This window comes from Lissotriton helveticus, chromosome 4_1, assembly GCF_964261635.1.
Source record: "Lissotriton helveticus chromosome 4_1, aLisHel1.1, whole genome shotgun sequence".
Lineage (NCBI taxonomy): Eukaryota > Metazoa > Chordata > Amphibia > Caudata > Salamandridae > Lissotriton > Lissotriton helveticus.
In genome coordinates, this window is record NC_136063.1 from 644,697,083 (window position 1) to 644,710,073 (window position 12,991).

Here is a 12,991-nt window from a genome sequence, read left to right on the forward strand (position 1 = left end):
TTTGAAACAAGCATTTTTTAAGGTGATAACGGTGTCAGGCAAATCTAATCAGCTGTCCTATCACTGCGTTTAATGGGAGTCATCAGCATTAACATTCATCCCGATTATTTAACAAGCATTTGCAATGCAAAGGTCTCGCATTTACGCAAGTTTGAGCTATTGACATTGCAAAATGACAATGCCTTATATTTTTGTTTTCGTTTTTAAAACATATATAAAAGGCATTGTCATTTACAATGTCAATAGCTCAAACTCGTATAAATACGAGACCTATTGCATTGCAAATGCTTGTTTTCTATTTGAAATGTTTCACATATACTTTACACACTGCCTCTAAAGTTAAGCGTGGCTGATCTGTGCCAAGCGCCCAGGTGAGCACAAGTTAATTTAGGGCTTGCCTGCCCTTACCCTGATTGTGGTTGCTGCTAGACCGGGGCTTACACCACTGTTAACCAACAACCTAATTTCTAACAATAGCTTCCAAATTTGTTTTGTTTTACTTCGTTATAGAAGTATGTTTTTAATAGGAAATGACAGCAGCTGTGTTGTGATGTATCAATGTATGTTTGAGAATCTATACGTTTATATCCATATGTGTCTTAAGTATCTTTCAATAAAGACAAATTCAAGAGGTGCAAGTTCCACCTTCTCCTTTTTTTAAATTTGAAACACACAGTTGTTTAAACCGAATAAATCTTACCCCCAATTACTTATTAAACAGAGTGGACATATACTTTAATATAGGAAACATTCCTATACTATTTATTGGGGATTAAACAGACAGGCCGGACCACAACTGGTATGTTTGTGAAATTAATATGTCTGCTAGTTCTGGAGAAGCTAGTTTTTCCATTTACCACTGCCATGGTACTTGTTTTTTGGACAGATAATAAACTGACTTTCGAAAGGTCACCTTTGAAGTTTCAGGCAATATCTTCTTCCATACGAGTCTGTGGGTCGATTTAGGGCTTGTGGAATGCTGTAGGCCAATTCTTGCTTATTTGTGTAGCGTCTCACCTTCGGTATTAATGTAATTAAATCTGCTTTCTCCCCCACCTCACCCTCAAATGACCACATCCACTCTCTTTTCCCCATCCAACAACCTTTGGAAAGGAGCCACTAACTCGTGCAAAATGATATATCTTACTAAACTCTCCAAAACAGCAGACAAAAACCTCAAACATTAAGTTTGAGGCAGTCGCCCTAAAATAATTTGGGCCAGATGTATCAAAGGGTTTTACCCATTCTGTGTCTATGGGAAAATGCGTTTTTACATATGGCCCTTAATGCAGACAAATGTCACAGCACAAACAATAACATCCTTGAAACATACCTCCTCTTTGAATAGTCCCCTTTCGACCAAAATCCTCTGGAATAATCTTAATATCTTTCACTAATCTAAAACACCACAGGGCTTAAAGAGCTTCACGGGTGAGTAGCTGCGCTTTAAAAAACCCTGATTGATTGATCATTTCCTTCCCTTTGCTCTGCAGTGCCAATCTGGTTATTTTCCTCTTTAATAAAGGCAAGGGTTTGATGAGGACAACAACCTTGAACAACTTGATCTTTAATTTGCGCTCCTTCTGCCCTCCAACTCGGACTCTTGTAGGCCTCACAAATTGTTCTCTAACCACCCATTAACCATTTTCACATATCCTTGATCCTGGAAGGCAGAACTACTGCCTCCTCACCATGGTTTCAAATTTTGCCAGTCACCTATCATTTATTATTTACTGCTTCCTAAAACCTCCCCACCTCCCTCTTTGTACAATACTCTCAACTTGAGTACCATTTCCCTATACCACATCACATGATGATCACAATGTAGTTAGTGAGGACATCCTTCTAGCCCATTGTACACAAATCAAAATTCATCCTCAATCTACAGACACCACCTTCCACCCTTTTTCTTCAGGCAGAACGAATGACCCCACTGTGAACTCAAAATCCATAATGCTCACCAAGAACCGGAATAACTCCCATGATCTTCATCTAACCAATCGATGAGTACAAATCCTTTTCCACTTAAGACGGATGTATCTGGTGCATCTTCTGCGACAACAGGACAGACTTGCTCTTTCCCTGAAGATTGACAAGAGAGAACTGATGCCCACCATGAAGAAGCAGAAAAGCAGGTCGTTTGAGCCTTCTTATTTACTGCCTTATTTACTACCTGATCTAAACACCTACACTTCCAAAATCAGCACACTAATCCTGATAGTGATAGCGCTTTACACTAACCTTTCACAGGCCTGTTATACAATATCCTCCCTTAAAACACAGTAAACCATTTGATTCTGCATGCTCTTGTGTTTTTCTTTTCTCCTCACGCCATGTGCAAGCATTCTACATTAGGAATACTGTATATTTTGGTCTATATTGTTTCAACTGTATGAATTTGTATGTGTTATGGTTTTAATAGCATTTTTGCACATTAGCACCTTTTGGAGTATCCTGTTGAAGGTGGGGGTTAGTGTTTAACTGTAATTCTGTGGGAGTATTACTTTTTTTTTGGCTGGTGCGATCAGCCTTGATCTGCAAAGGGAAATTTCCATGCTCGCTTTGGTTTGTACCACATGTGCAAGCCGCAAAATCACTTTTTATATCATTAACATATAAATGCTCCGTGAACTTCTTAATAATTTACAGACCACCAGGTCCTGTAAAGAAAATTATTAGCTCACTTCAAGAGGTAGTATCAACAACATTTTTGGAGACTGCGTTTCAAGTGTTCTTGAGGGATTTAAACATTCATTTTGATAATATTCTGGACATTTTGGAGCTGCAACAGCTTGTCCAACAGTCAACTCACCAGGCAGGCCCTATATCAGACCACATCTGTGCCAGGGCATGTTTGATCACAAGGCAACCTCTTTCCAACTGCACACGGCAGGAGGCACATCTGCCTTGCAACCACCCACAAAAAACTCTTGATTGTCTCTGGACAAAACTGGACAACCTAAGGCTAAGGGATGGTTTAGAAAGTTTGGACACCCCCACCCCCGCAAAAAAAAGCGCACACATTCTTGGCCCAATACTGGCACATTTCTTTCAGAATAATATGTTCGAGGCATGTGGGCTGCTGAATTCATATCTTAGCATAGATCGCCGCCTAGTGTTGGGTCCGGATGTTTGCACCTCATGGTCTTGGAAGAGTCTTCAAAGTATCACCAGATAGGTGACTCCTCCCCTGGACTACAGTGTGCATGGGCATCTTCTCAATCTTCAGATTGTTTTTCTCCGCCATTGGGTTCGAATGCACTTTGACAACTCCAACTTCGGGACCGAAGTTTTGAAAAATTCAAAGGCGAAAACCTTCAACTTTCGACGGTATTGTTTCCGCTCGGTATCCCTCGACTCAACAACTCTTTCCATCTACATCTGGTCGTTGACGCGGGCCATTGGGCTTTTTCGACGCCACGTTGGTCTCCTGCCGATGGAAAGGACCCCGTTCAAAAAATGCCCACAAAGTCGGTCCAAGTTTCCACATAGCGGCAAGCATACAGCATGCAACAGGTGCCTATCTCCGGAGCACAACGAAGAAAACTACGCAGCTTGTGCTCAGTTCCGGTCGAAGAAGACTATCCGGAACCGAAGAGCTGCTCGACTAGAGATGCAGCAGCAGGCACCAGAACCAAAAACATTATCGAGGACGAACGTGAAGTTCCAGAGGCAGAGGACTCCAACTTAAAGCTAGTCACCGTAGAAGACCAGTCGGACTCCGATGACGAGATCCCACCGGGGCAAACCGTGAGTACCAAAGCCCTACCCTGCCTCCACCTCCATCCAAGGCTCCGGTCAAAGCATCGTCCAGAAGCCTTAGCCGAGGCCGAAACATAGCTTCAGAAGCCCCGCCTTCCACCTTGGCTACGAAGACTATACCTAAGCCTTCAGGTACACCGGTACCAAGTAAAACACTTCCCAAAAAGATTGTCGATTCAAAAAAGGCCACAGAGCCGAGAACGGGCTCCGACACCAAAAAAGCTGTCGACCCGAAGAAGAGCGTCGACACAAAAAAGGTCGTCGACCCGAAAAAGTCCATCGACCCGAAAACAGTCGTCGAACAACGAAGACTGTCGACCCGAAAAAGAGTGTTGATCCGCAAAAGAGCGTCGACCCGAAAAAGGTAATCGACCCGAAAAAAGGTATCTGCCCTAAGAAAGGCCTCGAACCGAAGAATGCCACAGAGCCGAAAAAGGTCGTCGAACCGAAAAAGGCACTCGACTCGAAAAAAGTTGTCGAACTGAAAAGGCACATGGAGCCTAAAAAGACAGTTGGGCCAAAAAAGTCTGTCGAGTCGAACAACAGCTGTCGAGCTGACAAGACGTCGAGCCGGATACAGCTCCACGGAAACATAAGGGCAAGAAAGCCACCGATCCAAAAACCTCGGCGCCAAAACAGACAGTAGAAGAAGAACTTTTTCATCCTGATCCAGTGAGCCCAGGCCAAAGAAGACTGTATATAGAACCTGAAACAGGACATATAGCAGTTTACAGTAAAAACAAGAGATGACTGGACACTGAAGCTCCTTCTCCTGTTCCTCCTAAGAAAAAAGACTTTGGGACATCCCCTTCAAGACCTTTTACACCTCCTCCTTTCACTCCAGACATGCCTTATGTTCCATATTCTCCTACACCTCCACATTATGATGAGGAAGAAGACATGGGTGAAGATCCTCAACATGATTTTATAGACCCTGAAGATCAAGGAAACCAAGATACCACATGGGACGATCAAACGACCCTGATGACCCATATGATGCACAACCCATTCCTGATCCCTCCACATACCCCACAAAGCCATCTCCTACTGACGACACTGTCGCTTTTAACCAGCTAGTAGACAGGGCAGCTCAGTATCATGGCGTAGACATGCACACTGACCCTATAGAGGAGGATTTCCTATTTAACACCTTCCCAACATCAGAGAAGACTGTACGTACACTACCTATGTTAAAGGAAGCACTAAAGCATACATCAGACCTCTTTAAAGACCCCGCTAGAGCGCGCGTACTCAATCCTAGGATTGAAAAGAAATAAAAACCAGCCCCTACAGACCCCTCCTATATCAGGGCTCAGCTCCCACTTGACTCTTTAGTTGGTTCTAACGCCAGGAAAAATGCGAACTCGCAAACAGGTGATGCCCCCCCTCCAGACAAGGAGTCAAAGATTTTAGAAGCCTCGGGCAAAAGAGTAGCTTCTCAAGCGGCTAATACATGGAGAATTGCCAATACACAAGCTCTCCTAGCAGGCTATGACAGAGCACACTATGATGAAGTGGAAGGGTTATTACAACACCTACTAGAACCCTATAAAGCAAAAGCAAATGCATTAATACAGGAAGGGAAGTTCATCACCAATGCATCCATTAAATGCGCCGTTGATGTAGCGGATACATTCGCTAGATCTGTCAACACTAGCGTGTTTCTACGCCGGCATGCCTGGCTCTGCATTTCTGGATTTAAAAATGAAGTGCAGTCTACCATACTTAATCAACCCATTAATCAGGATTTCTTGTTTGGACCTGCAGTGGATACCATCTTAGAAAAGATGAAAAAAGATACTGACACCGCTAAGTCCATGGGTGCACTTCAATTCCAACAGTCTCGAAGCTCCTTTCGTCGCTCCTCTTTTCGAGGCTCAGGCAGAGGTAACACTTCCCAGGCCTCTTCCTCATTTAAAAGTACTACACAAAGCTCCTTTAATAGAGGCTCCTATAGAGGGAACAATACCAGGGCAGAGGACGTGGTGGTAACAACGCCAGAGCCTCCACAACCACCAAACAGTGACTTGTTCACACTCCCTCCAGACCATTTAACACCAGTCGGAGGGCGAATACCACAATTCCTACCAGTCTGGAACGCCATCACTACAGACAGGTGGGTGAGACAAATTATCCAGTATGGTTACTGCCTGGAACTCATTTCTACTCCACCCAACATACCGCCCAAACACCGTCCAATGTCCAAAGAACACATCACGCTGTTACAACAAGAAGTACTCTCCATGCTACAAAAAGGTGCCATAGAGCCAGTCCCATTTCAACACCAAGGGACAGGAGTATATTCTCTATACTTCCTCATCCCCAAAAAGGATAGATCACTCAGACCAATATTGGACCTAAGACCTCAGAACCAATACATACTATCAGAGCAATTACATATGATTACTTTACAACAATTGCTCCCACTGCTCCAGCAAGGCAACTTCCTTGCTACATTAGACCTCAAGGATGCATACTTTCACATCCCTATACATCCAGCTCACAGGAAATACCTCAGGTTCACAATCGAAGGTCAACACTACCAATTCAAAGTTCTCCCCTTCGGGGTAACTACAGCACCAAGGGTGTTTACAAAATGCCTAGCAGTAGTAGCAGCACACCTCAGAAGACAACACATCCATGTCCTCAATTGGCTCAAGAAAGCCAACTCATACGCTCAGTGTGCCAGCCATACCTCACAGAAAATCCAGCTACTGCACAGTCTAGGGTTTTCCATAAAGTACCCAAAATCACATCTGCAACCCTCCTACATACAACAATATCTGGGAGCTACAGTAAATACCTCAGTGGGAAGGCATATCCAAATCCGGCCAAGATAGCCAACATACAGACTCTCATTCAAAAATTTCACATACAACACTCTCTACCAGCTTGAGTGTTCATGCAGCTTATAGGCATGATGGCCTCATGCATATTCATCGTCCCTCATTCTCGCCTTCGCATGCATCCCTTACAAGAATGCCTAGCACGGCAGTGGGACCAGGCTCAAGGACAATTAAAAGACCTAGTGTTGGTAGACAGTCGCACTTACAACTCTCTGCATTAGTGGAACCCACAAATCCTTTCCAAGGGGCGACTGTTCCAAGAGCCAGTTCCACAAGTAGTTTTAACAGAGGACGCATCACTGACAGATTGGGGAGCCCATCTCCTTCAATACACAGTCCAAGGTCTCTGGACAGTCAAACAGAAGACACTACATATGAACCACTTAGAGTTACTAGCAGTATTTCTAGCAATGAAAGCCTTTCAGAAATACTTGTGCAACAAGGCTGTGTTAAGCCGTACGGACAACATGACAGCCATGTACTACATCCAGAAACAGGGAGGGACACACTCTACAGCTGTCTCACCTAGCACAACGCATATGGAAGTGGGCGATTCCACAAAACATTTATCTCCTGGCAGAACATCTCCCAGGAATAGACAATCAGATAGCAGATCTACTGAGCCGACACAGTCAACAAGTACACCAATGGGAGATTCACCCTCAAGTTCTTCAACCATTCTTCCAAAAGTGGGGACATCCAGAAATAGATCTGTTTGCTACAAACGAAAACACAAAATGCCCGTCCTTTGCCGCCAGGTTCCCACACCCGTTGTCACAAGGCAATGCAATATGGATGAACTGGTCAGGCAGATTTGCGTAAGCTTTTCCACCAACCCCACTGATTCCATTGGTGGCACGCAAACTAAGGCAACAGTCACTCACAATGATCCTGGTTGCTCCTATATGGGCAAGACAACCATGGTACACGACACTCCTGAAACTCTCTGTAGTCCCCCACCAAAGGCTGCGCATTTCGCCACAATTGCTAACACAGAACCATGGAGAAATCAGGCACCCACATCCCAATCAGATGAACCTAGCGATCTGGCTCCTGAGCTCTTAGAGTTCGGATATCTTAACTTGCCTCCCGACTGCATGAACTTTATCAAGGAAGCAAGACGTCCCACTACCAGAGCATGCTACGCAGCTAAATGGAAAAGATTTGTAATCTATTGTAATAATAATCAAATCAATCCATTGGTTGCCTCCATCCAAAACCTAATGTGTTACCAGCTACATCTTCAAAGATGTAACCTAGCATATTCATCAATAAGGCTACACCTTGCTGCTATAGCAGCATATCTTCAAAACAGACAACATGTCTCCCTGTTTAGAATACCACCTATCAAAGCTTTTATGGAAGGACTTAAAAGAATAATCCCTCCAGAGCATCCACCTTCTCCAGTCTGGAACCTAAACATAGTACTTACCAGACTCATGGGACCTCCCTTCGAACCACTTCATTCATGTGAACTACAATTCTTAACATGGAAGGTGGCTTTTTTAATTGCTATTACCTCCCTTAGGCGAGTAAGTGAACTACAGGCACTAACCATTCAGGAACCTTTCATGCAAATACATCAAAATAAGGTAGTACTCCGTACAAACCCTTAATTTATGCCAAAAGTCATCTCCACTTTTCACATCAATCAGTCCATAGAATTACCAGTTTTCTTTCCAACCCCGCAATCAGTAGCTGAAAGAGCTCTACACACACTAGACGTTAAGAGAGCTCTGCTATTAGGTTGACAGACCAAAATCATTCAGAAAGACAAAACAACTATTTGTGTACTTTTCACCACAACATAAGGGTAATCCCATTTCCAAGACAGGAATAGCCAGATGGATCGTTAATGCATTCAAATATGCTATCAAAAAGCAAAGGGCACTTTAACAGTTCCCCCAAGAGCACACTCATCGCGCAAAATGGGGGCATCCATGGCTTTCCTAGTGAATATTCCCTTAGAAGACATATGTAGGGCAGCTACATGGTCTACCATACACACTTTCACTAAACACTACTGTGTTGACATGCAAGCTAAGCAACAAGCTGCTGTAGGCCAGGCTGTCCTTAAAACTCTCTTTCAAACTACTACAGGTGGTACAGGTAACCACCGCTAGAGGAGAAACTGCTATACAGTCTATGCTAAGATATGAATTCAGCAGACCACATGCCTCGAACGGAAAATGCTACTTACCAGTATGCATCTGTTCTTGGCATGCAGGGTTGCTGACATTCATATCGCCCACCCTCCTCCCCGGTGCCTGTCACAGCTGCAGGATTAGCTTCTTAACATACATTTACATGGTCATCTCTTACTGTTCTATGCTCCATCTTTGCCACAATGGCGAAAAACAATCTGAAGATGGAGAAGATGCCCATGCGCACTGTAGTCCAGGGGAGGAGTCACCTATCTCGTGATACTTCGAAGACTCTTCCAAGACAACAAGGTGCAAACATCCGGACCCAACACTAGACGGCGATCTATGCTAAGATATGATTGTCAGCAGTCCTACATGCCAAGAACAGATGCATACTGGTAAATAGCATTTTCCTTTTATTTATTATCATTCACCCCGACATTGGAATGTGAAGATAGATTGGATGAAGGTGCTCATCATTTTAATTGTTGGTCAGATTATTTAAGGGCCTGTTTTAGATACTGGCGAACGGGTTACTCTGTCACAACGATGACCGATGTCTCGTCTGCCGAAATCTTAATTCCATAGAACCAGTATTCTATGAAGAAACTGTGTACTTGGGAGAACATGGTTTCTGATGTTGAATACATTTGCGTTGTCTGATACTTCTTACATTTAAGATTTAGCAAGTGTCATTACTCAATTTTATGAGGAGGAAATTCCTTGGTAAAATATAGTTGGAGCCACAAATAAAAGTAACAACCTGGAAAAATACTTGTAAGAATTTAAGAGCTGCATGTATCATTATAGAAATGAATTCGAAGCTTATAAAATCATGAATATAAAAGAGATTCTTATGAATATGAAAATTAAGCTGTCCATACTAATACTGCTGGACAAGGATGCCCTAAACTCGCCATAAGAAGAGCTCATTTAGATGATATGTTTAATGGCAAAAACATATACCGGGGCCAGGATAAATTGGCATGTTAATTTCTCAATGTTTGTTTAATAAACCATGAAAAAATACCCAAACTCAACCTCCGTTTTTTATTTTTAGAAAAAAGGCCCCATCAAATTCTCGGAGAGGAAAAGCAAAAATGAAAGCTTTACACATTTTGTTTTCAACATTTCTTCTAATAATTTTGCACACCTATTACAACTTTACACAAGTATCATTTGTCTTTCAAGTGGTGGCGTACTTCAAATGAATTTTGACATTTTTCCATATATTAGGAAAATGTAAAATAATATCTTTCAGAGTATGAACATGAATTCATAACAAGAGGTACTGAGAAAATGTAATCCTAAAAGGTATTTTAATCTTCCTTTTATGAGTAAAACATTTGAAATGCTATGTTTATGTTACTATATATCTTGCTTCATTGTAAATAGCTCTAATGCCTCTTAAGTAAAGGAGCTCTATTTAAGACTTTAAAAAAATGGGATTACATTGAATATTGATCCTAATGTAAAAATATATGAACTCTGGGATAAAAATACACTGTAAGGTTTCATTAATGCTTACACCGAACAAAAGACTTTGTGGCCTTGAAAGTTACTAACCAATAAAATCACACTTTTAATGCTGTAGAAATATCAGCCATATTTTGACAAGGGTGGTAGTAGGACTTATAACAAAATTTGACATTTGTTTCACCCGTCTTCCTCTTCGAATCACTGACTAATTTAGAGAGTGGAAATTTGTGATGCTCCCTCGTGCGGAGCCATCACCAGCTCAGCAGGCAGTTGTTAAGGAGGAAAAAGATAGCAAGAGATGCAGAAGCGAGATAGATTGGTCGCAATACAGTGTGTGAGGAATTTAGACCGCGTCGGTACTTGAAATCATATTTTGTCACAAGCGTATATTAGATCTGCTAATGATATGAGACAACCACATTGAACAGTAAACCTGCTTAACGGGTAACTAAATAAATGAAATTGATTGATTACACCTTACACAAAATGTGTCTTAAAATTAAAAAGTTTTTTCTAGACTTGCGGGTAATTGAATATGTTATGGTCATCCAGTCAGAAAATAATGAAGCTAAGGAATTTACATGGATAAATAAAAACCACAGAAAAAAAATATGCCTCCCCATGTTTGAATTTTCATCACTGCAATAAAAATTTTAATGGTAGTGAAAAGACGCAGATTACACGGAAGACATGGAAGGAGGCGCGGTTATGGGTGGCGAATGATGAGTGACGGGGAAGGTAATAGAAGTCGCTTTCCAAATTTGATGTACATTATAGAGGTGCATGTGTTTGTATCTTTTTTTTAAATTGGTTTGTATTACTTCAAATGCCGCTCTTTGAAAGCAGTTTGAGAACTAAAGTGAAATTACCCAATAAAATTATACTTCCATTTTTTGATGTTATATTTGAAGGTTTTTATATAATTTTTTTACATCTATTGCAGATAATCTAAGAAAATATGTCACTACCATGGTATGTGTGGCAGTAAATGGCGAACCTGTAATTGGAGTAGTACACAAGCCCTTCTCTTCATATTCAGGTGGGTTTTTTGATGATCTGCAAGTTTGATTGGATGATGCTATTAGATTTTATTGATACGTTCCATAAAAATTGCCTCATGTCATAAAACGTGTTACTGAAATTTAGAACCCAGGATACATCCGATTATCTAGCAATAGAGCATGAATAAACATACTTAAATATTATTATTCATCAAAGGTTTCAGTTCTTAGCTGACATTTTATTACACCTCTGAGTCTGAGGCAGTTGTGGTTACTTAAACAGTAATTGTAGTGATGTGTAAGGGGTGATGAAATAAAGGGAATGGTAAAGCTACTCCACATTTTTATCAATTGAGTTTCCCAGCAACCTCGGTCAATCAACCCCTCTTTAAACTAGGCTAAACATATTGCGTGGTCTCAGTAAGTGATGTGTCATTGTTAGCATAGAAAAGTAGTAACCAGTCTAAATCTAGACATTCATTTTGGCCAGTTCATTCAAATGTTTTCCTGTACTATTTGGTCTGTTTCTGTGTGTTAGTATATTTCACTGCACGTTGGATAACCGAATATCTGATGACATTTATCATTATGGGTGTTAATTTGATATCTGTAATTTCTAGGTTTAAGGACACATTCTAGGATTGCTTGAAGGCAGTTCCCTCATAGATGAAATTAACTTCTCTTAAGCTTCATGTTAAAAACAATGAGATTCTGATTTTTGAAGGGTCGCAGACCCTATGGTTTCACATATTGTAGTTCTGATTGAGCAAGCTTTCAAAATAGGGCTTATTTTCAATAAACTTCCCTGTATTCCCCAGCTTAATATGCTTGCTTCTTCGTGTTTTCTTATTATAAAAAACTTTATGCAAAATTCTTCTGCTACTGTCTGTGCACCATGTTTTATCTGGAGCTTTCCATGACTAACTCATTGTATGCAAGTCATACAAAATCTGGTTGGCAATCTTGGGCTTAGATTACCATTCAGCGACCTATTTCTCACCCTTTCCTGAGCCTGCACAGTCTTCCAGTCTATTACTGGGCGCTGTTCATGTCTCACTCCCTCCCTCCCTCTCTCTCTCTTTTTTCCAGTAAGGCTGTACCTCCTCATGGCCCTGTGTTTCTGCAGTCGCAATTTAAGCATCATTTTTCATCTCGTCGTCTTAGATCTGCTTTTGTAAACCTGCTAAATTTCACTGCCATTTGACATTCATTCCCTGGTTGAGAGTTGTGAGTAGCCATGGCCAACTTTGAGAAATCTGTCACTTTAAATGTTTTTCAGGAACCCTAAAACTAGCATCGTTCAACAGACCTGTTCCTTGCACCCTACCCAGGTACACTCAATCTTTCAAGGAGCAACACTATTATGGGATCAGTTTCATTGTGATTATCCCCACTTTTTGGGACCACTTTCTCACTTCCAATTGGTAATCCATATTTGGTAGAAAGAAACCCATTGCCTCTTTTTTAATTGTGCGTTGGTTGCAACAGGCATCAAGCAATGTGTCCATTGCAATATAAAATTCTGGTCTACTGACTTTCACAGGCCCTGATTTTTTGTTATTGTTTTTTTTGGGGGGGGGGGGGGGGGGGTGCTATGCAGTGGGTTTTTCTATTTTTTTCTAATGGAATTTGGCTACTGTCGCTGAGGCGCACTCTCCAGAAAGGAGCCTTTGGCCAATGATGCAGAGAAAATTCTTTCTAATGGAATTTGGCTACTGTCGCTGAGGCGCACTTTCCAGAAAGGAGCCTTTTGCCAATG

General features: G+C 41.6%; 1 protein-coding gene across 1 annotated transcript in view; it reads left to right on the forward strand.

Moving 5' to 3' along the window:
• The window catches only part of BPNT2 (3'(2'), 5'-bisphosphate nucleotidase 2), a 143,487-nt gene that overhangs the window by 123,346 nt on the left and 7,150 nt on the right, over window positions 1-12,991 (forward strand). Inside the window, exon 3 of the mRNA XM_078687280.1 lies at window positions 11,175-11,270. Within this exon, the coding sequence (XP_078543406.1) occupies window positions 11,175-11,270 (96 nt within the window). The remainder of the gene's footprint in view (window positions 1-11,174; window positions 11,271-12,991) is intronic.